This window comes from Molothrus aeneus, chromosome 2 (genome assembly GCF_037042795.1).
Source record: "Molothrus aeneus isolate 106 chromosome 2, BPBGC_Maene_1.0, whole genome shotgun sequence".
Taxonomy (NCBI): domain Eukaryota; kingdom Metazoa; phylum Chordata; class Aves; order Passeriformes; family Icteridae; genus Molothrus; species Molothrus aeneus.
The window spans coordinates 26,372,852-26,399,185 of NC_089647.1; the positions used below are offsets into that span (position 1 = coordinate 26,372,852).

A 26,334-nucleotide genomic window follows, 5' to 3' on the forward strand; every position below is an offset into this window, starting at 1 on the left:
TCAGAACAGGGTGGCCAAGGAGAGCCTGAGCACCACAGCTCAGTTTTACTGACACTCTACCACTGTAACACCCTGGGCCATACTGAGGTGAATAATGACCCTCATAATTACACCAATACACTTTTCTGAGGAGACTCTCCTTTCTGAGCCTGCAGATGGTGTAAGATGGCTTTAAGCAAGACAACAAACCCTTCATCAGAACTTTAAATGCTGCAGTGGGTAGGGATGATAAAATGCACAGACTGCCTCCCTGGCCACCTTCCAGAGCAAAGCATCGTGTCCACCCTTAACTAGGGCAGGCCAGTGTTTATCACTGCCTAGAACAAATGCAGCTCAGCTGGTTTAATGCAGTTTTTTGCATCTTAGAATTAAGCAATGAAACATTTTAATAGCAGTGAATATCCTGAGCATTTCAATGATTTGGGTTTCTTCACTGTCACATTACTTTTTCAAATATCTCCATTAAAAACATAAAACTGGTAAATTGTCACAGCTCCAGACTCATTGGAAAATGCAGGATCTTTGCAGCACAATGCAGGTCTGTCTTGCCACTGAGATTTGCAAGACTTGGGTAAAAAAAATAAGATTTAAAGCAAAGTCTTTCAAGGGAAAAATATACACAATAAGATGCACAGTGCCAAATTCTCCTTTCTGCTCTGCAAGTGCTCTGGAGGCACATTCACACTTCACTGAGCCAAATAATTTCTGAAAATGACTGCACGTTTGGAAAACGTGCAGACTGAGTCCTAACAAGAACTGTTTAGGTTTTATGACTCTGAGCCATCTGTGAGCTAAAGGGACAAAACCATCTAAAAACTGTCAAGCTGAGAGTTTGGTTTCCACAATAAGCTCTGAATCACCTTTAATCTGCCCATTAAGTGCTCGCAGGCAATTCTGCAGCAGCCTCACTGGAAAAGCCAGGGGTGTGAAAAACAGCAGATGGTTCACGGGGGTGGAAAGCTGCACAAATCGTTAGAGAAGCATGGAAAATTCAGTGCTGGCTATAAAAGTCACTGGACAAGGGCAGCTGTGAACAGCCAGGTGAAAAGGGGCGGGAGGGACACGTGGTGGCTGCTCTGAACAAACTGCTGCTGTTTCCTTCTCCAAAGCCACCAGGAAAGTGCTGAATCAATCCCATGTGAACAGACCATAAGGTGCAGTGCTCCCCAGTATTAGCACTAAGGGAGTTTTCCATTGCACTGGAGTTTCCAGGTTTTAGCAGCACCTTGGATGTGATTATGGAATCACTTAAGGGACACTTGGAAAACAAACCCACTTGCTTTTTATATGTTTTATATAAATGACAGTCACGGCCCAGGAAAGTGATTACTGTAATCTGTGACTGACATAGCAACAGATATCCCAATATGTGAGGATACGTGCAGGATAAACACGACACTGAGCCAGGAGGCAAAGGTGGGAAAGAAAGGGAACTCAGTATGGCCTGTCTTAGACCACACTCCAAACTCTCTGACTGCAAACAGAAATCATGACATGCAATTACATGACCAAGAGAGAATTTGTCCCTGCTTATCCCATCAGTTTACAGTATCTTTAAATAAGACAGGGGTATAATTTCCAACCAGCTCAACAGGCATGAATAGCCACCTTCTAGGATATCTCACAATGACTTCTGCTAATGCTTAAATAAGGTAGTTATTGCAGAAGTGGAAATCAATTTTGGTAAACAGATAGTAGCAGATACAAGTTGGAGCAGGAAAGCAGCTAGAATCAAATAATGAAAATCATACCATCATTTTCATATTCAGTAGTGTTGTGACATTCTTCCTACCAAGGATTTAGTTCTTATGCTCTTGGGTCTGCCATCCCTGATTATGTTTTACAAGGGAGCCTTCTCCCTCCCCTTTTAGCTTTCCACGGGCAGCCCTGAAACACTTCTCACCTCCAGTTCCTCAAGTAACCTGTGGCTAAGCTCTCTAGCATTTATCATGTCTGTCAAAAATCAGTGAGTGTCAGTGTAACAGGAAATCAGAGGGACACTGATACCTCCAAAAAACAATCTCTGCCACCAGAGGCTGGGGTTGGAGCCACCGTTTCCCCCTCCCCTCCAAGCCCAGTTTAGGCAGATGGCATCCACTTATACCAACATAGCTGGCCACAGCAAAGGAGAACATAAATGAATACAGTTAGAGAAAAGAAACCACAAATGCTTTTCAGTTTTATTCTTACTGGGAGGGTAGTGGCATCCTGACATGGTCCTTCACATCATCCAATGAAAACTGGCAGGGACTTTTTCAAGGCTCCTAGCAGTTTATGGGACTAAATCCTGGAGTAATGTTGGCTTGGCTGTAGTGCTCTGTCAGCCTGCAGACATGGCATTCCCAATTCCAGATAGTTTTGTTGGGTCAAGACTAAAGTAATCAGTACTAACAGAAAGGGAAAGTAATCAGATGTGAAACACAGACCATATGATGAGCGATGCGTCAGGCTGGTACAACACAATACTTGTACAGACCAGTCAGAAATGGTTATTACAAACAGAGCTGGAAAATAGTAATAGTTAAAAATATGATCAAGTGCTTTTGATGGATTTCCCAGAAAAGAGAAAGTCTCTTCAGAAAAATAATGTAACAGCTTCAAAAAAACAACAATAACAGCAGCAATAACAACAAAACAAACAAACAAATGCATCTAGTGATCTTTAAATCAGCTTTTCCATTGGATAAATATATTTGAAATAGTTGTACAGTTCACAGTGGCATAAAGTTCTCTGATTGCTTGAGTGCTTGAAAATATCTCATCAGTAAAAAAATACCAGAGCTGGGGGAGGAAAACCCTCTCTCTGAATTCTGTACATGGGTAAATGCACAGGTTTTGGCAGGCATCAGGTCATTGGATCCATGGGGAACTGGCAGCATCACAGGACTGCAGATCACAAGTCAGGGGATGGAGGATAAGAGGAATAGTAAGGCCCATTTTCCTGCAAGGAGAACAGAACAAGCAGTTGAACAGAAGTCTTCTCCAATACACCTTGATGCAGTGACAGTGCCACAGAGGCAGAAATAATTAGGTATTAGGCTTTGCTTTCCATGGGTGAGTGAGTGCCACAACTCACCCAGGAGAGGACTGTGCTGCTAAACAAGCAAACACAGGCCTTGCTTTTGCCTATGTTTTAAGCATAAGCAGGAAGTGCAAGTTAAACTTTTGCCATTAAGCCAAAGCAGTGACACTGCTTTGTTGGCACAGCCAGTGACTCAGACACAGCTACTAATGCAGACACACAGCTCTGGCTACTCCTTTGGACTTGCACCACATAGTCTTTGGAAGGATTTTGCCAATGCAAGCCATATTCGTGCCACCATTTGGTTAGAGACCTGAGGTGCAGAAGGGAAGAGGAAGAGGGTCTTACACAAAGGCAGGACACTTTTCTACTGTTCCATTTTTCCCTGCTGGTTTTTTTTTTTTCTTTTGCTTTTCCTGCTTGATTGTTAGTATGTGGGGCAGCAAAGATGAAACACAGCTACCATTTCTTTTTCCAGTCAGTATAAGGTGTACAGCAGCTAACACAAATTTTATCTTGTCCACAGGCTGTTAGTGTGTTATGTTACAGTTCTTGGCTGAAGAAAGGTAGGCTGCCTTTTATGCACATAGGAGACTGCTACTGCTCTAATGGGAAAGCAGCCCTCCTTCTTAGCCAAGGCCTCTGCTTGGGCTGAGCTAGACAAAAAATTCAGGGAATCATTACTCACAGAACAACACAGACTCTCCAGAAACCTTCCCTCTTTCTTCTCCCCATTCTTAAGGTGTGGAAGTCAGTGCCCTTAAAGACTTGCAGAGCACAATGGGAGCAGAGAGCTGCTCTTAGGGCAGAGTTTCATGGCGGCCACAGGCAGTCACTTACCCTGGCGTCGTACTCGAGCACGAAAGGGGGAAGATCAATCTGTTCTGGGGGTATGGCTGTGAACAACTGCTGAAGGCTTTCCACATAGTGGATTTTGTCCTTTAGCCCTGAGACTGTAAAGGTTGTGAAAAACCATGCTGAGACCTGAAAATAAAACCCCACAAAAACCAATTAACAAGGTGCTCCTTCAAAACCTTCAAGTTCAATGTAATACTCCGCAGTGAAACAGGCTTGAGTTGAACTTGAAACACCAAAATCATTGCCATGACACAACAAGGCCAGGAAATATGCACCACCAACTGCTAGCAAGCAGTGTCTTGAGAGCTTCAAGCTGGTGTTTTCTGACTCTACACTCACTCCTCCCCAAATGGCAGCTTAAGGTGCCTTTCTCCAGTCCTAGAGTGGCAGCTATTCTGCTATTTTTCCTCAAAACCCCATCAGGATAGTGGCATGTTTTCACTCCAAGTTTAGCCAGTTCAGAAAATTACCTGTGTGACTCTGTCAGAAGCATTTTCAGCCCTTTACATTCAAGCCTTCACTTGAAAGAAAGGCCAATTAGAGTGACAGAAAGGGAGAAAGGGAGAAAGGGAAAGCCTTTCGGCTTTTCCAAGATTGTACTGAAATCTCCCTCCTGCTTTGGGTTGTCTGAGTAAGCTTTTGTTTTAGCACATTTTTTATCAAAGCCTTATTAATGTAACTCTACAAGAATAAGCCTATCAACTTTTTCTACAAGATTTTACTTTAAATAGTCACAGCTCTCTCTGTTTTGGGTACAAACAGGATAGGGAATTTTTGGTTTTGAAGACCAGTAAGACAGCAATCTAATCCTGCTTATTGACTGCGCAAGCTTTACCTTTTCAATCCACCTTCTCCAAAATTAAGTACTGTATTACTTATTGTTTATTCCTTCTCTATTCTTTTCCTGGCAGAGTGAAGGAAAAGAAAAAACCTGTTCTACAGGTCACAAATGCTCATAGTAGGGATCAATCACATGGTCCTGTGCAACAGCTCTTGCTGAGTCTTCTTCAGCCAGAGGTCAGAGCAGATGACCTCCAGAGTCCTTTACAACCTTGACCATTCTGTCATTCTCTTTGATAATTTTGCTTTGACTGCAAGAAGTTAACAAAAAAGAAGCAACACTGCAAGAAAAGCCTTGAGGAAGGCAAGAATTTAAAATAAACTCTAAGATTAAGTCAATAAAAATGATCTGTCTGAATACAACATTAAAGAGAAAGTCAGTTCCTAAAAACTGTCCAGGAATAACTGGAATGTCTCCTCAAAACAGCTTATTTTCATGAGAAAAGAACAATGAAAAAGAGAAAAGGAGGTAAAAACCACAACAGAACATTTGAAATAAATTCATTACTTTGAGGGCAAAATTAGAGATTTATGTTAGCAGAAAGCAGGGAGACAGATTTTACTGGCATCCATTATTCATTATATTGTTCTAACAAGACCTCTTATGAGTGACACTAAGTGACAGTTTAATGAGTGAAAAATACCTTCTCAGTCTTGCACCAAAGTAGCATGGATTTCAAGGTGTGTTATAAATGACACTCATTAAACATAATTGCTATGGATGTTTAATGTATAAAATCCTAATATGGGATATTTTTGCAGCCATCACAAAAACTGCTGTTGGGAAAAGTGTTTTTTCTTTTTCCCCTCCTTCCTCTCACTATACAAGCCACTGCAGCTTGGCATTACCCAGGAGCACAGAGAGAAGGGAGAGTGGCAGAAATGTTTCTGGTGAATTTTTCTATTACCTCTATTCTTGATAATCACAGGTTACAGAAACAGTAATACAAGAGCAGCTCTATTTTCTTACTGGTAACAGGACATGGAACTTTAAATTAAATTAAACTGTTAATGCACTGAAAGTAGAGGAAGTTTTACCAGAGCAGCCAAAGAAAGTTAAAAATCAAGACATCTGCTGAAGTTTCCCTTCATTTTTCTTGTCCTGATATTCTGAATCTAAATAGAAGGCTGTCAAAATCACTCTGCCAGGCTATAAATCCACAGTTAAATGTATGGCATGTCTCCCACAAAAAAACAGCAACACAGATTAGCTATGTCTCTAATCTCATAATTTGGGCATACCTCAAAGAGAAATTTACTAAAATCTGGGAAATTTTATTCCAATTGGAAGGATCTTGTGCAGAGAAAACCTAAGTGATTTGCAGCAACCTTTCCACTGGCATCTGATCTCAAGAAACTGCTTTTAGGACCATTACAGAAAAACAAACCAAAAATTGTTCATGATAAACACAAAGAGTGTGATGATTATGAGTATCTAGTTTGAGTCTTTGGGTATGTTTCAGCTGTGAAAGATTCTTAATTCACAGCCAATTAATGAAAACAGAATTACTCTGGGTGAGACAGTTTCAGATCCAGCCATTTATAGTTCAGTTCAGAATGCAAGCTGTGAGAAAGTTTCTTTGGAGAGCTCTCAGAAGAGGGGAGCTGAGAGGATTCACATGAAAACGCCTCCAAAAGCCCTTTATTTATCTATCAGCAGCTTCATCAAAGACCAAGCAGGAAGAACTTTGCATGCATGAGTACAAAGGAACTTGTGATGGCACTTCATGGGTGCCTTGATCTGAGGCCTGGCAGTGAAGTGCTCATGCAGCAAGAGCCACTCCAACCTACAGAACTGCTGACATTTATACTGTGATTTCATGACAAGCACAGCTCCACAGATCACAAGAACACTCAAAGCATGAGGAAAGGCAGGAGCACTGAACCAAAATGTGTGCACAGTGGCTCATCCTGCTTCATTTACTCTGTGCTTTAGGATAATGGCTGAACCTTCCCTCCATGTATTCTAGACAGGCCATTACCCTCAGAACCACACAGTTTACAACAGTTTCACACCTAGAAACCAAACAAAGAATCATTGTTGGCACCATAAAGTACATGGAGAACTGTGCTGGTTTTCTAGGGACATATGATTTTCCAGAAGACATGATGAAAAGCCTTTTGATCCCTTTTAGCCCATAAATCAGCAGAAGTGACTCTAAGATATGGCAGCCATCCACTGTGCCAGGATTCAACCCTGCTGTGAAAGGGACAATTTATACCAGACATTTAAGATCTGTGTATGAGGGTGATGTGTTTGGGAAGTCACACGAATGTACAGACCCTCCTCCTGGATTTGAGGCATGGGGTATTTCCTACTACTTCTAGGAAAGGAAGTAAGTAAGCGATCCAAATAGGAAGATGAATGTGCCAAACATTTTTGAAGAAATTTGAAGCTTTTGAGCTAGCAATCTTCCACAGGAAGAAGAGCTCTGAAAGAGTCAAAAAAAGGAGGGAAGAGAAAAATCATTCCCTCTTAGCAGCCATCTTCTTCACCAACCATGCTTTCTGCTGCATATTCCCTATCATGTTTCATAAGCTGATGGTCCATGCAACAGTCAGAAGCAATCCTGCTTGCCTTCCAGTTATAGAAAAGATTGGCAGAAAGACATGGATACACATTCTCTTTTGCCTCCAGCTGTGCTGCCAGAATAGGATACAAACCAATACTATTTCCAGTAAGTTAGAGAACTCTGTGTCTCTCACCCTCCCTGCTTCCCACCAACCATCTGCTTTGCCTACAGATCTGTTGAGTCCCACTGCAGTTTCCAAAGGGACAGACAAGATGGCAATAGACACCAGTAAGGATGAGCTGTCATCCTCCAACAACAAGAAAAATATTTCTCAACTAAACAGAAATGTATGGGAAGAGAGAAGGGGGGTGAAGTGCTGCTGAGAATCTAAAACACTAGTACTTCCTAGCTTCAGCTTTTCCACTCAACTCTGTGACCTTAGTAATGTTCTGTGCCAGCTCCTACATTTTTATGAGCATCAGAGCTGGAAACTCTCATTCTAGGACACAGACCTCTGATCTGTATCCTGTGGGAGTAACAAATAACCTAACAGAAACTGGAACCTACACTGCTGGGAAGCCTCAGTCTTATCTCCGTAAAAACAAGGAAGCTCCAAGTCTCATGGTGTCCCAGCTGTGCACAGGCAAAGAAAGGATGCTTTGGAAATTTAGCAGTCAAAGAAATTTTTGCTGAACATGTGCAAACAGATGTGTTTTTCCAGGCATATAATTTTCTCAAATTTGATTAATGTCAGCAAAAAGCAGAATAAACACAGAGGTTAATCTGATGTGAACATGGAGGATCAGATTTCTGTTTTAATTGGACAAACAAAAATTCTAGGAAGGGCTGCTGCTACCACTTAGTTAATCTGAAGTACTCATACTGCTGCAGTAGGAGCAGTGGATGTGAGGTCCAGAAGGGAACCAGCTCCATCTTCTGTTGCCCCACACAGATCCCAGCCAAGGGTAATAACTTAGTGCATGACAAGTTCAGTTTTTTTGTCTCCTGATGGATTAACAGGATTTTTTCTGCACTCCATCAAAGGCATTCTTCCCAACTTTCTTTGCTGCTCTCCATTCTAACCCTGACTAATCTCACTGCTGCCTGAGACTGCTCTCTGCCCTTCCCAGGGCAGCTCTGAAGTGACACACAGGACACACGTGGTACCTCTTGTGGTGAAAGAAAAGGTGAAACAGCCAGGAGATGAACTACACAAAAAAGAATTCCCTGAGTGTTTGGTCATGGTTTGTGACCCTGCCAGCAGGAAAAATGACAAGATGTTTCCCTTTGAAAGAGACATGATTCAAAGCTTCCACCTCTCTCTGGTAAGAGCACAGGGCGCAGACAGCGCGCACGGCACTGGGGTTCAACTCATCACAAAGGTTGGAAGATTGCAGCTAGATCAAAGATGGGATGAATTTCCAGTCCTGACAGTGGATCCAGAAGATAGTGCCTAATTTTGGGAATCTTCTGTACATCTCCACGTTCCTCATGCTACAGGCTTACAGGTGCTACTCCACCAACATGCAAGATACATTTTTCTTTTGGAAGATTTACCTTACCTTTGAACGAAATGTTGGATGGACAAAATACAATGCCTTCAAGTTCCTCTTGTACCTGGTTTAGAGAAGGAAAAAAATATTTAAAAGTGAATGCTAACTAAAGTAATTTACACAAACTAACTGTCAAAAGAGACCATTTTTCTTAAGTGCTTGTGATGTAATTTTATAAAGTTAGATCTAATGTAAGGGCAGACACCAAAAAGTAAATGTAAAGGGAAAAGAAAATTTAAAAAAAAAGCAGACTGGTTATTTTTCAGTTAAAGACGTCACAGACTTCAGTCTTTCAAGTAGGAAGTGAAAGAAAGTTAAGGACAAATTATGACTGCCACTGTTATCCAAACCTCTCCTTTCACAACCAGCAACACACTTTAGCAAGGCCAGGCTCCAAAAGCTCCAGCTCTGGATTGTGACAGACAAAACAACCAGAGTGCCTCCCTAAGAGCTCTAGAGGGAGACTGCAGAGGACAGAACTTCTGGTTAAAAAGATGGACTTGAGAAGGAAAGAAAACACCTCTTCCTTCTTCTTGCCTTTGTTAGTTATTTAGGTCTTTGTCCCAGCCAAACTCTCTCAGAAATAAATGGGAAATCAGATACAGGGAAAAACAAATATTTGCATAGCACAGAGGAAGACTGGAACATGTTCTTTTCCTATTGACACTCACTTGGCATCAACAACATCATAGAGTTTCTTCAGGAAGTTTGAGTCTAGTTGATTGTAATCATTTGTGAGTGTATGGAAGTACACCAAGACATATTCCTTCACTGCAATGTGATCCATAACATGGATGAAATACAGAAGAGCCTGAGGAAGAAAGAAACAAAATTTATATTTGCAAAGAACTCTTTCACAGTTGCACTACATCTTAATATACTTCCCTTATTTCATCTAAAAATCAGGAATCATGAGGCTGGATGGCATTACATTTCAGCTACAAAAGCAGGGCCAACATTCAAAGTCTTCAACCTGACTGTAATAACTTGGAAGTCTTTTGTCTATCTGACCTCACAGATGGAGATACATTCTTGCTGTTTCCCTGAAAAAACTACATTTAAATCATTACGTTTCACTCTTCACATCTTGGCAGTTATAGAAACATGGTAACTCCTTCTTCTTGAGAAGAAAAAGAAGTCCATACTAGACCTGTTTTTTCTAAAAATAGCCTAATTGGAAAGTGTCAGCCCAGTGCACACATAGCTCTCTAAGGGTATACATTTTCATCTGCCTATAAAAAAACTTTCTAGTTAACATCTTAAGTCCTACAAATGATGTTTTCTAGTATTAAAACTGAATTACCCTAATCAGACTTTTCCATCCAAAACATTCATATGTAACCTACACAACTCTAGTTTTACAGAGCCTTACCTTTTCCATGTCTATCAATGTCACAGGGATATTCCTTCCAACCACCACCATCACAGTGCGGCCACAGTTATCTACACCTACAAAAGAAATAAATATGTCCAAACTTCTCTCAGCCATGCCAGGTTTTGTAGCTGGGCCCTTTCAAACCAAGGAGAAAGAGCCTCAGCTCAGAACTTTTGCAATGCATCTGGTTTCCAGCAGAGGAAATATGCTTTGTTACTGCTCTCACTACACCAGTACCTATTCTGATCAAAAACCCCATGTATCTGAGAAACTTAAGGACTGCAATTTTATGTTGCCTGTGTACTCTATAGTTACCTAAATATCAAATAATAACATGGGTTTTATTTTAAAAAACCCTTCACTTGCAATTATACCACCAAAGCAAAATCTTTCCTAGAAACCAGGCTCTGAACTCCAATGCGCAGATTTCCAGAGCATGCCTTATGGACCTCCTGCAGCTCACAGAACCTTGTCTAAGGCAAATAAAAGAATTGAAATTTGCAGCTACTGAGCAGAAGGTGTCACACAACCTTGGTATTTACACAAAGATAGAGGTAAGCTCTGGATTTTCATGAGGCCTAAGAGATAGCCAAAGTGCTGAACAGATTCTCTCCAGAAACACAGCTATGCTTTCAGCATGACCTATTGTATAGGCAAGTCCAAAGAAAATGGTTTTACTTTAAGACAACATAGGTCAGTCATCAGTACCCCAAACTTACCTGTCTGGTACAAAGCTTTAAGAGAAGCAATGTCAGAGAGGTCTTCAGCTCTTGCCTGACACAGCCAGCGATTATAACTAGAAAGTCAAAAACATCTGGTCAGATCTAATCCCCCTTTGGATTAGCAGTATAAGCCTGAAGAGGTATATGGGAAGGGAAGGACAAAACAAGCTTTTTCTGACTGAGCCCTCTCTGATGTTGCTGTTTTCTGACCTATGGAGCAACTATCAAGTTTTTAAAGAAAGATGTGTTAAAAAATAAAATTTAGTGTCTTAGTGTCTTACACACCTAATGATTTTCACTTGGGCAATTAATAATTATTAATATATATCAACCAGTAACTGTAGAGGCATTGCATTTGGGCTGAAAATATCTCAGAGGTTTTTCCATTTAAATATGTCAGTATTTAAAAGACACGAAAAAAAAGAAAATTTCCTTTAGAAGCCTAGATGTTGAACACAACTGTGCAGCAACCAGTTTCATGAACAACTTAGTGCCTCATCTGACAAAACAAGCCAACACCAAGCCTTGAGAGATTTCCAGCATGGAATTACCTTCTAGAGAAGTGATCATGCACATTAGGGTTACCAGGGCAGGGAGGGGGAGAAAGCCTGAGCCTTCTTTTATTTATCAAATGGAAGAAAAATGTTTTGCTATCTGCACAGAGCCTCAGGAACAAGTGGGTAGTACCAAAAGCAGACGATGCCACTACTAAAAGTGGTGACAAAACAGTGACATCTTGTGGCAAACAGGTAAGGCAGCTGGCTGGATGCATTGGGTGTAATAAAGGGCTCATCACAAGCTTCCCTCTTTCTCCTACTGCCCCATCCCTTCTCCCTTCAGGTCAAAGAGGCTACTACATCAATCCAGGGTGACACCAGGCTTTACCTGTATTTGTGTGCTGGATGATGAGGCTTTGCAGATAACAAAACCATCATTCATAAGAGTTGGTCCTAACTAACACAAATATTCACATGAACAAGCAAATTCTCACTTCCTCTGGTGCTGTTTCTGCAGTGCTGCCTCTGACAACTGTCCCTGAAGGATGAGGCGCCTCTGTTTATCAACGTCCCCCTCCATGCGGGCAAAAGCATGGGACCCAATGAAAGACAAATCTGCCTCCAGACCCTCTTCATCTGAAGCATCTGCAGTGGAAACAAAGATGGTATCAAATGTTTGGGCTGTGTACAGGACAGCAATGCTGCTGATGACATGGTACATGTCCCAGTGAAACAACACAGTCATTCTGCTACAGACAAAGCCCCCGAGGTACCTCACCAGTACCACTGGCAGATCACAGCAGTGATTGAGAACCACTCCTTTAAAGTGTTGGTTTGCCTGGAAACTAACTGGGAAGTCCTAGTCATCATGCATAACAAAGGGTTTACTCTCCCAAAAAAAAAGGCCTGGAGAGAGTGCTTCAGCTTTACAGTCATCCTACTTGAGCTTTTACAGTCATCCTACTTGTCAAAAGGGGAAAATTAGCATGCAGAGGCACAGATACTGCAGCTTTATTCAATTTAGAAGCTGTACTGTAGAAAGGGCCCATTTCTTGTATCACTGACACTTCCTGAACAAATGCTGTAGTGATCTGAGTGTAGCTATTTTTACAGTATTGTTTACAACGTGACTGGGTGATGAAATAGAAGACCACAGGCTCAATTCCTGGTGACAATACCAGAATGTTCCACCGAATTGATGTCACCCAGGCATGTTGCTAAGACTTCTAGCACGGTCTCTCTGGCAATCTGGACAGGAACTCAGTTTCCCCTTTCAGCACTATATGCTATAGTAGCAATGGAACAAGAGTGCAGGACTCCACTACTCAAATTCACTCTTACCTACGCAAATCCAGTAATTTCACAAATTATTAGCTAGCGGTTGAATACCTCACACTGATCAGCCACAGCAGCAAATATCAAATATTCAGCCTTATCCCAACTGGCTATGCAAAAGCAGAAAATTGAAATGAATTCCCAGTTATCTGCTTTAGATGGTTTAAGGCTGTAAAACTTGCACATCGCTGCTCAACAAGTAAGGCAGAATGTGTCTGCTCTGTCAGTTAATATATTAAATTGTTTTGCTACACGTATCTCACCTCCACCCTGACATCTAGGCAACCTCCTCACAAACAGACTTTCACTGAACTTTGATAGCCACCTCCAAATACTGTTCTCTGGGCTCCTCTAGTCATTTTATATGTTTTAGGGAGTTTCTGCTAGTTTTCATTGCCCATTTACTAGTTGGATGCACTATATTCCGGCAGTATCAATACAATTCAAGACAGGACATTGACCATAATACCTTTTTCAGTTAGGGGCGGCACAAGATTCTGAAGGAACACCTTCAAAGTTCCTAATAACTTTGGGAAAAAAATTTACAAAGGGAATGAACCACCCACCTCATCCACCAAGAAAGGAAAAGACAGAACAGCTCTACTGCAGTTACTGCTGAGGAACACAAGAAGCCAATGAGGCAGCTTGAGAACTGGAATAATTGTAACCTGACTTAGGTGAGGTGAGGTAGGAAAACATTTCTCTCCTTCCTTTTCTGTTTCTCCCACTGACTTTCCCAGAGAGACACTTATTCCCAAGTCCAGTTCCACACTCACCATCTGGAACACCTGGCTTTTCAGTGATCCTGATCTGCCTCTCTGGTACTACCGGCTCCCCTTCCGCATTGCCAATGTCTGCAGGGAGGTAAGGCAAGGACTGGACCTCTTCTTCCAATGATCTTGGAAAGTACAGAGGCAGCAACTTCTGGTAAGTGGCCTACAAATAAGAGAAATGCATGAAGGATCTGCCTTGTAGCAGGGAACTTGTCAGCAGCTTGGAGGCAAAGTACTGCCTCCCTCAATGGTTAATTTGGGCCGTGAGCTGGGACTACTTCACCAAGTAATCTTGATAAAGGTTAACTTTTTGGGTTTTTTTGCCACACTGGCAAATGACTTTGAGAGGACTTTGCTAAAACCTGCACAGATTCAGGTAGATTGCAGATACTTTATCTTTGTAATAAAGTTAAAATATGCACAGACAACAGATTTGAGCAAATGTTGCTTATGTTAAAATGTACCACTACATAGATCACCTTTAGTGATCTGCCTGGGAGAAAAGAAAAAGCACCAGCCAAACAAGAAAATCCCTCCCCACAGGAAGGAAAATAGTGAAAATCTCTACAGAATGTATTACTTCATGGGCTCTCTCCAACTGATTAGCAGTTTTATGACCCCAAACAAATCAGTTATTTTCCTTATCCATATGCCATAGAACCTGAGCACAGCGTGGGTGTTCTGCACAGGAACAAGTTTGATGTACAAGGAAAGTCAATATTCAGACTGCCTGCATCTCTCAGAACACAGATCATTAAATGTCAAGTTTGCTATTCCAACAAAGCAGCAAGCAGTGCCTCAGATCTTTGTAGGTGATCTGTAGGGATGCTGAAATGGCCCTCTTCAAGCACATCTTTGTGTAAGGAGGAAATTTTGTGTGAGGAATTTCCTTTCTGGCTAACAGATAACATCCAGCACAACTGCATGCTATCACCTCCCCTACTGCTCCCTGTCCACAGCTCAGCAAGCTCAGAAGCCAGAAGCAGAAAGATTCTCAAAGTGTCCATAGTGACTGCTAAGAGCATGAACAGTTCTGGAAAAAACGCTATGCTAAGAAGGAGGCAGAAGGATGCTGCAAGACCAAAAGTCTATGTGATCTGGAGGGAAAATCCAAATCCAGCTTCACTGGTGCAGAGAAGATGAATCATGCCCAGGAATTTTGGTAGAATGAATGCCAAGATACCTCTTCAAGCTCAGAGACAGCAAACACCACCTTCTCCAGAGTCTCTCCATGAACCTCCAGAAACCTCCTAACTGTGCCTGCAAGGAAGCAGATTAAATGTAGTTAGCAAAACAGAAGGAGAAATCTACACACAGAGCTACAAGTGAAGAATTCAGAGTGCAGAAGAGAGATACATCTCTCCTCATACTAAATAGGTCCACAGGCTGTAGGCAAGTCTGGATTAAGTGGTGGTTTAAGGGGTTGCCTGGCATATTGGAAGTTCCATCTCCACTCTCTCCTGATGCTGACTTTAGAGAGAGACACGAATAGAGAATAAATCTCTCTCATTTTAGCTTACTAGGATTCCTTAGACTGTGAAATGTGATTCAATGGCCTTGAAAAATCAAGCCAAATCCTTACATTAAAGAGTCCTGTGCAAACTGCTAAAACCAGGCATTCTTAAAACAAGCCACTGTGCCTGAAGTTATCAGCAAAGCAATATAAGCAAGTTACAGTAGAAGCTGGTTCAAGGCAGGGTCAGCAATACAAAACCTCTGCCAAAAATATACAAAATCTCTAGTTGTAAATCAGGAGAGAAAGTGTCCAAACAAATTCGTTGGTACGAGAGTATTTTATCAAGTATCACACAGACCTACAGAGATAACAGAAGACAGCAATAAAAGAAGTTATCTACAGAGAATGTTTTTTGGGAGTTCAAGAAACAGCAGAGGGGAAAAAAGGAGCTATTTTCAAATACTTCCTGTGTACTACTGTACACAAATTCCTGTGTAATCGTGTCGACCTGAGACATTACTTTACACAACAAATGCAGTTGTGCAGTTTCACAGCAAACAGTTCTGAATGCATGTGAACATGTGGAAAAGCCAGAAGAAATGGGGGAAAGTAGGAACCAGTATATACAAGAGTATATAATACTCTTGTTTGAGTATTTTTCTATACTTTATTTTCAGCCTAGGATGTTTTCTGATTTGTTTTCAGTGATCTTCATTTTTTCTTTAATATAGTTTCCTCTGGAGTGCAAGGCAATTTGAAAAGTTTTAGCAATGCTTCTTAGTAAGAATTGCCATAAAACAAATAACAAGCATAAGAACCATTTCCCCTTGTTTGTTCTGAACTGGCATGGTTTGATGGTTCTTATTCTGGGAGACAGTGAACAGCTGATTTCTTTTCACCATTTCCATGCCACTCATGAGTTTACAGACATCTATCACACTCCTCTCAAGTCAGGTATATTCCAGTCTGAAAAAGTCTTGAGCTCATTTCACTATTTCTTGATTTTTTCTATTCTTGTTGACCTCCTAAACTTTTCTGTCTACTATACTATTTTTGACTCTGCAGCTTTAAAGAGTGAACAAAGCACTGATTGATTGCAAAACATTCTTAATTTTGTTGTGTCTTACTCAGCTTGCTGTTCTGAGCTCCTCCCAAGCTGTTGTTTTCATGGAAGAATTATCATTTGAATGTTTTGCTCCTATAATCAGCCCATCATTTTGCATGTGAAGGCAGAAGCCTGTAGGAGTGGGTCAGTGGGGGAAGGATATCACTTTACACTTGAATATGCTGATGACACTAAAACAGCAAATGAAATTCACTGTTGCTCTAGTCTGCCTACAAGCATTCAACAGTAAGGCCTCATTTTGGCTCTTCTGAACAAACTTTAATTACCAGCAAACTCTCTCACATCATGTTTAACATATTTTCCGGGTTATAAATTAATACACTGAAAAATGCAAGTTCCAGAACAGATTCCCATGGATCTTTACTGATGAGATCCCAAGAATCTTTACTGAGAGAAAGGATAATTTGTTTCTATCTTCCACTTTCTGATCTACCATGGTATGCCTTGCCTTTTTACAGGCTCTAATGAACCACAGAGCCCTAAACAAAGGTTTCCCCATTTCAAGAGCAATCTGTCAGAGGTAAGTGATCTGCTGCCATCCAGTTTATGCTGTTTTCCAACACACTTACGCAGTGCTATGTGGGTCGCATCCTCCAAGGGGTAGCATCTTTTCAGAGTATTAATGACACAAAATCCTATGGAGCACATTGCCTGTTCCCTGGAATCCAGAAAAAGAGAGACAAATGAATAGACAACCAGCTGCAAACAGAAGTCTGCCAGGGCAGTAGGGAGCACTATTAATTTCTTCGCTGGCTCTAAGCAGCAGTAATCCTCTTTCAGGTTTTTGCAGGTGGATTCTTCTCTGGCAAGATGCACACACCCTCATTAAATAGAGGAGAGAACCATTAATTATTCCCCACTGGTTCCTCTGGTGCTTGTTTTCAGATTTCTCCTTCTACCTCAGGTATGTTGTTCCTACAGTTCCTCATATCCTGAATTAAGTTCTTCCCTCAAACTTCCTACAATCCTTGCTCAAAATACTTTTGTTCCTGTTTAGGACTGACAGTAAGGAGAAGGAGGGAAAAAGAAGGTGCTCTTCAATACATACACACTCCTGTTTCTTCACCTGACCAATGATTTTGTTTTGTTAGAGGTCTGGACACAGGCCAAGGTGGCTTACTCCATGTTAAGTATGATTAGACAACCATCAGAATGGAGTGACACACACTTTAAGATCAGTAAGATGCTTCCAGCACTGAGCCATATTTTCAGAAGAGTAAAGCAGAGCTGTTGCCAACAGTAATGAAAGGAGTTTGAGCAAGCTCAGAGATGGTAGACGATTTCACAAACATCAAAAGTTACTCTAGAAGACAGATTGACTGAAAGTCATTCAGCATGCAGAAGAATTTTAAAATAGTTTTTAACATTTTCAGTCCAGGCCTGAATTTGCTAGTAACTTCTGAGGCAGAACAAAACTGGCACATGCTAAAAATCATAGCTGTAGTCTTGAGTTTGAAACAGTTACTATTGTGTCACGGACATATTTTATGAAAAATCCTTTCCTTAGGATTTTTTCTCCTGAGAAGCTGAGAGGCCTCAGGAACAAAATGTAAACAATGGTTATCTGCTGCTGTAGAATGCAACAGGTGCATCTGTGATTGGTCTCATGTGGTTGTTTCTAATTAATGACAATCACAGTCCAGCTGTCTCGGACTGTCTGGTCAGTCACAAGATTTTATTATCATTCCATTCCTTTCCTTTCCTTGCAAGCCTTCTGATGAAATCCTTTCTTCTATTCTTTTAGTATAGTTTTAATATATCATTTTCTCTTAATATAATATATATCATAAAATAATAAATCAGCCTTCTGAAACATGGAGTCAAGATTCTCATCTCTTCCCTCCTCCTGGGACCCCTACAAACACCACCACAACTATTGCACTGCAACACAAAGTGCAACCTTGGAAGAATTGATCTTCCCAACCCTAAAAAATTGTTAGGTATGCTTTCTGACACTGCTCTTGCTCAGGTGTATTTTGTGACTGCTACCACTACAGCAGCTATCATGGGAGAAGAACAGAAAACAGAAAAATAGGAAGAAAACCTCTGTTAGTTAAGAGGAAGTAGAAAATACCACAGATGGGAGGGGAAAAAAAACTACAAACCTAGCTGCTGCAACTGTAGATTTAGAAGTAACCTTATAGCCTGACTGAGAATTTTAGCTGTCTGTTGTACAAGGGCAGAGAAGCCAAACACACAGACACAGCAGTCAGATCTGCCTGTGGGTGTGTCCCCATGGCTGCAGACACACATGGAGCTGCTGCTGGAGCAAGCTCCAGCACAGAACCCAAAGCAATTATTAATGTTTCTCCTTTGAAGAACCGAATGCTGCACAGCTCTAGCTACTCCATTTCAGGACTTGAACCAGCTCAGATCTCTCTGTGCATATTCCCTACACCACAGCAGAGATAACCAAAGGCACAAAGCAAACCGTGAAGCCACTCCTGTTTTCATGTCCTTAACCAGACCCAGCAAACATGAGAAGAGGTTCTCAGAGGTGAGACCTTTGTGCAGAGCTGAGTTTCCAGGCTCTGTGTCCCAGCTGGAGCCCAGCGTGGGCTGTGCAGTGCAGTGCTTACTTGGCGAGCTGCAGGACGTTGCGGTAGCAGGTGTACAGGGAGCTCTCGGCCGCCGTGCGGTACCGGCTCTTGTACTTGGGGCCCACCGTGTGAATGATGAAACGCGCTGCCAGGTTAAATCCCTTCGTCAGCTTGGCCTCGCCTGTCCTGCAGCCTGCCACCAACAGAACAGCAGGGTGAGTGTACATGCCATGGCAAGAAAGGCACAAGTGTTCCAGCCCTTGTCTTCCTCCAGTCAGACAACTCCATACATAGAAGTCAGTGTTCTAGAGATCAAATATTAAGGATAACATCCGAACTCACACCAGCTGCTTAGCACCTAGTCAGGCTGAGGAAGTGAGAACTGTGCTTGTTCCTCTCAATTTTAAAATTTAAATTCAAAATTTTAATTCTAAATTCCTCTCAATTTTAAATTTTAAAACTATGTGTATAAGGACTAACCAGATATTGCTAGAAATTCTGTCTTAATTGCAGTGCTTACTACACTACTTACAGAGCAAAGGAAGAAATGATTTAGTAATGTGCAGAGAACAGATGCACAAGTATACCATACAGCTAGTAATAAAAAGTCCTTCTGAATTTAACAACTTGGTTTGGGGAGACTGATTTGTGGATAAAATGACTACAAGTCTCCCTAATTAAATAAATCAATTGTTTATTTATTTAAACCAGGCAAAGCTATTAAAACTAAATAGAGAATACATTTGTTTAATTTATGCTCTCAGAATGAGGTAGCTTGCTTTGTTTAGCATGTTTCTTCACGTCCACAAGGCAGACATATGATCCTCATGCAGCTCAAACTCTGTGGACAGACCAGTTGTCTAGTTTCAAGGAAAGGAAGTTCGAGCAATCCATGTAATTGTTCCATTCACAGCACTCTCCAGTTACATACTCTAGGAAGAGATTCTGTGTTTGAAGTCTGGTTTTCCTTTAGCACACAGAAGAAAAGTCTGCTAAACTTCCCCTTCTTCACCTAAATCTAGTCCACTCCAGGTCTGGACAGCTGAAGAAGTACTTCTAGCCTCTCTCTTTCCCTATCCTCAAAGACAAGTGTTTTCCAACTTTCTGCTTGTACTGCTGCACTCCAGCTTTCTGATCTGACTGAAAACCAGCATTTTCATTGGATTAGCTTCCAACCTTATTGTCTTATAGGTTGCTGGTGGCCACAACAGGGAATGAGCCAGAAGAAGCAGCTGCAGGCAGCCTTCAGGCAGCAGTGCTGCAGCAGCTTGGCTTAAGCTGCCCACTGAACAGGTTAATGCTCATCTCTCCCACTCCACTCCTTCCTCATACTGCTCAGGCAAGCTAGCAACATGCATGAAAGCATATTTTATGGGAAGAGACACTCCAGGTTGAGAATCTTCCTCACCCAAAACTTCAAGCATATCTTTTTAATGGCAACCATGCACCGCCTTGAAGCCAGCATCTTGTAACATTGATCCAACAAATCACATCATTAGCTTCTATAGACCTCCACTGTGCTTCTTCTGGATTAATCAGAAAAAAGAAAACACCATACTAAAACTAAGCATACTCTTCTGAATTCCTGCACAGCCTCTAAGACAGCTCAAGAGACCAATTAAATAAGCACAATATGGAAAAAGGAAAGCCAAACCCAAAACAATCTATCAGATATCAAGTTACTTTTCTTCCTCTGCAGTCCCCTCACAACCAATGAGGAGCAAGCTAAGGCCTGTAGGAAAAATTTGTGAAAAAAAAGAATGAAGCAAGTTTGGTTGAGGTATACTCATGAATTCAGTAGGGAAATCAATAAATTCAGGAAGCAGATGTAGCATTGGTAATCTTTAGCTATACTCAGATCGCACTTCATACTTCCCAAGGCATTCTGCCTGGAGATGTCAATACAACCTATAAAACTAAAATGAGCAGTAGGTATTACTCTTAAGATACAAGGTGAGGTGAGCTGCACAAGTCAAGGTCTGCGGCAAAACTGAGAACAAAGTCAAGATCCTATTTTTTACCTGATGAGATTTCAGGTTTTAGAATAGCTTTCTCAAGTTTAAAATGGAAAGTCTGAATTGTCTACATCATGTGTGTGGCAGAGAAAAAGCATCACCAGAGCTATAAGTGCCACAAAAAGTCTTTATTAGACTGCAACATGTATTGATAAGCAAGCTTCTATCAATAGCACTTCATCTGCAAGCCTGCCCCTGGCTGTAGTATTTCTTCATTAACCAAAACTCATGCTGCTCCCAGGAACATACAAGATAGCTGAGCCTTAAAGAAGGCACAGGCCTTTGAAGAGTCAGCATGTCACATGCTTTCAGGTCATGATTTTTCTTGGAATCTATGAAATGTGAATTTATACCAAGCAGCAGGAATAAAGCAGGAGAGACCTAAATGAAAATGTATTTTACAGCTTCAGAACACAGACCATGCATTTTCCCTTTTTCAGCACATTCTCCAATGAAAAAATGTCAAGGCTGAGTGGAAAGAGGGGAAAAAAGGAAGCAGAGATGACAAATGAATCCTAAACTGATTTTTAACTAAGCTCTCCATCCACTTCTGCTACTGTGACAAATACACTATGGGTGCTTAAATGCCAAATCTGTAACCCAGCCTCTCTTTCCTCCCCCACACAACATGTCAGTAGGGTGTCACAGTAGAACTGATTTCCATAAAGCTCTTGGCACAAGATTAAAAGAGAAGTGTCTTCACAGGGAGTTGTGAACCTGCAGAATGCATTACAGGGAGAAGACATAGTGTTTTCACTGTGGTAGAAGATGCAAAACTACGCAGAACTCAGCAGGGTAAAAGGGAATTTAAGAAGCTGAGCACAACAGCTCCCTACAGAGCTGACAGATCTTAGGCTTTAGGACTCCTTGAAATGCAGTCCCTCTCTTCCCACCTCTCAGTCCACACAAGAAACCCAAGTGTATTTTAGAAGAATTTTGGTGTACAATTGTGGGGTCCTAACTATTCTAGAGCACCTATGATATTTTAATTTCCACCACACTGAACTTTTGCTCTGTTATAAAATGGCTACTCTTCCTCCTGTTTAATTTCTAGGTTACTCAAAAAAAGCAAGCAAAGGATGATTTTATAGAAACAGGACTTCTATTCAATTGCAATTTAAGCTACTGAGAGTTTATATTAGAAATATGGCTCTTCTATATCCATTTTGTTACTATATAAGGAGACCAAGCTGTTATCCAGAGTGAGCAGTACCACACAGAGACCTCAAAATTCAGTTCAGTACCATAGTTCCTAGAGATGTGAATTTTTATCTGTAAACCATATTAGACTTCTGTGTGACCTTGGATAACTATAAACTTTTGTTTGTCACACACAAAATAAGGAAACACTTATTCCCAGTGCCTGTTAGATGAAAAAAAAGGCTGAGTATTCATCTCCCAGTATCAGCAATAAACTCTGTTAATAAAGACTCTAGGAAAACCTCATCAATTTCTAGAACAGCCTTGCATTAAGGCTGCTCTTGTAGCTTTCCAATAAAGTCATTCGTTGTACACAAGAGACAAATGAACCAACCAACTTAAGAAGTCACAAAGACTTTATTTAGACATGCAGTGTTTTATCAATCCATCTATTATTATCATATCTTTCTGAAAGACTGCGTGTATATAAATATCCTGAAAGAAACAGGATACACAAAGTGCATGACATAATCCACTTAATTTCTTCAATGGTGAACTTCAGTTTCTGTCTTTCATTATGTATGCACACTGAACAGGATAAAATCTCAAGATGTACGAGACTGCTCCCTTGAGCAAAAGCTCTGATAAGCTAACTGCTCAAAGTGGCTTCAGATAGCAATGGGAATTACTGTATCACAAAGTAAGGGCTCATAAAAATCAAAATATCTGCCACAGGCTTTCAATTATCTGTAACGTGAGCAGCAAAAAGAGACTGGACTGGCAGGTGTTTCCCCCATTTTTTTCATGTTAATATCAGCTGTTGGGGGCTGGGCAAAGCTCTACCTTTTTCATTTGCACCCCCATCCTGATGTTTTGTACTACGCAAGGACAGGAGATTTCAATAAGATAAAAATGTCTCTGGCCACTTACCTTTGAGCTTCTGGAGCTCATCCTTCAGGTCAGGCCCAGCATGCATGAATATACTTTCAGACACTGGGTTCTTATCCGTGAGAGTCTCATTGCTGGTGTTTACGATGGCCGTGCAGTTCAGTAACGCCACATCTCCTTTCCTGAGGAAACAGTTTATTGCAGCCTGAATGTACAACTGAGCAGGATATTCTCAAATCAGTGCTGACAAGCAAGGAAATGCCAAGTTCCAGGAAAGGCATTAACAGGACTCCAGTGCCCACACAGCGTAGTGTCCCCTGACGTGCTCACCAAGCCGAATCATCTCTGGCCTCTCCCTGATGGAGACAGACTGCATGCAAAACTCAGCCCCCTAAAGAGCCCCAGCCCCAGCAGTAACTGAGGGATGTTTGTAGAAAAGGCAGTGTTGTAGCTGTATGTAGGGCAGCTCAGGCAGCAAACATGCAAAGCAGCTTGTTAAACTGATGGAGTCTAACACTTCCAAAAACCCACATATTTTCTCTTGGGGATAAGAAGACAGTCCTTGTGTAATATTATTTTCAAAACTTAAACAACTTTTTCCATGTATTTCTTTTTTTTTTTTCAGACAGACTATCCAGGGCACCTTACAGCTGCATTTCCTCAGACCACTGTGGGTCTACAGTGACGCTACAGCTGAATAAGCTTTTTTCTTCTTTTTGCTCCCAAATTGTGAACCCTCAAGTTGATCATGTTCATTCTGCTGTCCAAAGATCACACAAGCAGAAGATAAACAAGTCACAGATGAATAAAAGACAACGGAGTAGCAGAACTTTGACCTGCTTTTTGTCACAGCAACAGCCATCAGGGATTTTGGGATCAAAGAGCATAGGAAGGGAAATAAAGATTCCCACGCACAGGGAGCAACTAAACTAACAGTTGAAATTGCATGCATTTGCCCAAGCCACAAGAGATGTTTAACCTTTTACTCCTCTCTTTCCTTACTCTCTGTTTTACTCCTCTCTTTCTTTATTTAATTGAGTTCAGGAAATCCATGAACAGTCCCATTTCCTGCATATATTAACCAGAAAGAGGTTCAGGCTCATTCCTGAATCTGCATCCCTGAGAAATCCTTCTCCCTTCACACTGATTAAGTTAAGAGTTATTCATCTAAAGAGAAGCCTCAAGTATCTGAGTTACAGGAAAGAAACACTGATGGAATAAGTACAGCATACTGTACTTTATCAATAGATTTTGGAAGAAAGTCGTGGAGATAAAACACAGAATGGAGCAAGGAGGGGTAGGAAGAGCCAAAAGCAAGCCACGAGAATCACAGAAAAGAAAGAAATACTGAGTTAAAACAGAAATGTGAAATCAGAATAACACTAGCAAATACAGAAAAAAAGGTACTAAACAGCAAACGTATTTTTTTTTAAATAAAAACCTCATATTCAAGTGCCCAACTAGATTTTGATACTAAGCATACAGTATCACAGTAGGAAGTACAGCTCCAGTCTGCTGCATCAAGGACTGTCTATGAGCACAACCTATGGTGGAGCAAAATCCCACACTTTAAAAGTTACCGTGAACAAAAACATCATGTTATTCTCAGATCTGTAATGTTTGATTCAAGAAAAGAGGATTTAGAAGTTTTATTCTACAGCAGTAATGATTACATGAAGATATGGATCCTGCAGTAAATGAAGAAGTGATGACTGACACATGAGAGCCACAGCGAACTTACCACAAGATTATTTTTTCATTGATGTCTTTCCTGTATGGAAAAGGTGATCTAACATCAACTTGAGCTTTTTCAACAGGACTTTGGTGACAATCCAGCTGCTTGGCCTCATAGGCATCACTCCAGCCTGGCAGACTATCAACATCCACAAACTGGGAAGGAGCACCCAAGGGATCCATGGAATGGAAACAGCAACTCCCTTCCTCTGCTAACTTGTCACACTCCAATTTTCACTGGAGTCTTCCAGGTGCTTTAAAGAAAAAAAAAAAAAAAAATCAAACCAGGTCACCAGCTGTTCACTAAAAGTAATTGTCCCACAGAGACCTTTCACAAGACTGCAATGTAATAACAGCAGCAGACAAAAGAAAAACAGATTTCTCACTCAAACACTCCCTCTTTTGTTACCTGCATGCAATAAGGCCATGCAGATACTCACAGTGAGACAAACCTCTTCCAACAATTCAAGATGAAAACACGTTCTCTACTATATTGATCCAACTGACTTGTGATCTTGCATTTTGGAAATTGCAAGGACAAATTTCCAAGTGCAGAGAGGAACTCAGTCTTTCTGAAAAGAGTTATTTCTTTATCTACACTCAAAGCAAATTTGTAGCAGGGAATGTATAATCTATCCTTTCAGAGATACTGGTAAATACTTATGTGAAAAAGAAAAAATACAGAGCTTCCCAAACCACAATGCCCCTAACCCTCCAAAACCCCAACCCTTACAAACAAGCAAACAAAATCCCTCCCTCTCCCCGAATAATACAGCCCTTGCAGTGCAGTGAGTTCTGAACTGCTGCACGCAAGATTTACTGTCACACGCTCTTACAGCCACGCACTCAGGCACAAACCCCCTTTGCCCAAATCAGTTTTGCACGAAAGAGGAAAGCTGTAAATGTGAACGCTGGCCCAGCACATTTTAAGACGGAACTCTGCCACCTGACTGATGTTGAGATGACACTCGAGATGAAGGCTCAAACGTGCCAGTACTCACTTTTCAGCTGCCAGCAGGTAACGCTTTGGCTCCTACATTCCCATAGTGACTACTGAGCTGCACTAGTGAATCAAACTAGCGCAAACATACCCACGTAAGTAACTTAGCCTGCCACATACACACCCACTATTTAACTCCTTTTACAGGTTCGTAATTGACAATAATTTAAAAACGATCGCGCCCACAAGGAGAAATTGTGAAACGCGACTTACTAAGTACATTCATTAGCCCGGGGAAAACAACACAACAGAACAAAACAAAACAAGCAAGTATCCAAGCTCACATTGAGGGCTAATAAAGGCTGACACGAGGACAGAGATAGCCGTAAGAGCATCTAAGTATAATTTTCGCTGGGAGAAAAGGCAAGGAGAGCGAAAGGGAAGGTAAGCGCGGCTACACTGGCCCCAGACGGGAGCTCATGTACAACAGCATCTTCCCACTGCTGAACAGCCAAGCCCAGGGGTCTGGCTATGGCAGCGAGAGGAAGGAGAAGCGGGGCGTGCAGCTCTCCGGGGTGTCTCCCCCGCGATCGCTGCCGGGCCCTCCCAGGGCGGAGGCGGCCCCGAGGGATTGTCGGGCTCGGAGCGGGGCACAGAGCGCTGCGAGCGGGGGCCGCGGCCCCAGTGCCCGGGAGGCAGTGCCGTGCCCGTACCGAGAGGAGAGCCTGCCTCTCCCGCCTCTCCCGCCCCAAGGCTGGCAGCCGGGATTCCGGCACCGCGCTCCGCCCGGCATCCATCGCCCCCCGCCCGGCTCCCGCCCAGCGCAGGCCGGGCTGTGCCCCAGCACCGCACCGCACTCACGGGCACAGCCGCAGAGCCGCCGCCAGCCCCGCCCGGACAGACGGTCCCGGTCGGCGCCGGTCTAGCGACATCACCCAGGGCAGCTCCGCGTCCGCCGCGCTTCCGCTTCCCTTCCCGGGCGGGGCTCGGGGCCGCGCTCGCAGCCT

At 41.9% G+C, this 26,334-nt stretch overlaps 1 protein-coding gene across 1 annotated transcript; it reads right to left on the reverse strand.

Annotated features, from left to right (window-relative positions):
* Positions 1-2,168: 2,168 nt before the first annotated feature.
* GDAP2 (ganglioside induced differentiation associated protein 2) lies at positions 2,169-26,298 on the reverse strand. The gene is made up of 14 exons (XM_066569609.1): positions 26,189-26,298; positions 24,395-24,641; positions 22,696-22,835; positions 18,650-18,803; positions 16,640-16,728; positions 14,672-14,748; positions 13,492-13,651; positions 11,875-12,025; positions 10,881-10,957; positions 10,159-10,235; positions 9,458-9,597; positions 8,796-8,850; positions 3,863-4,006; positions 2,169-2,941 (listed from the first exon to the last, which is right to left on the reverse strand). The coding sequence occupies exons 2-14, from the start codon at positions 24,568-24,570 to the stop codon at positions 2,894-2,896; spliced, it is 1,488 nt and encodes a 495-aa protein (XP_066425706.1). The 5' UTR covers positions 24,571-24,641; positions 26,189-26,298; the 3' UTR covers positions 2,169-2,893.
* Positions 26,299-26,334: the final 36 nt, after the last annotated feature.

Excerpts from the sequence above, each read along its gene's own strand:
- GDAP2 (XM_066569609.1), bottom strand. The coding sequence starts at position 24,570 with ATGGATCCCTTGGGTGCTCCTTCCCAGTTTGTGGATGTTGATAGTCTG. Across the intron at positions 22,836-24,394 it reads AATGAAAAAATAATCTTGTG|GAAAGGAGATGTGGCGTTAC; the intron begins GTAAGTTCGCTG and ends CTGTTTCCTCAG. Across the intron at positions 4,007-8,795 it reads ATCCAACATTTCGTTCAAAG|GTCTCAGCATGGTTTTTCAC; the intron begins GTAAGGTAAATC and ends TTTTATTTTCAG.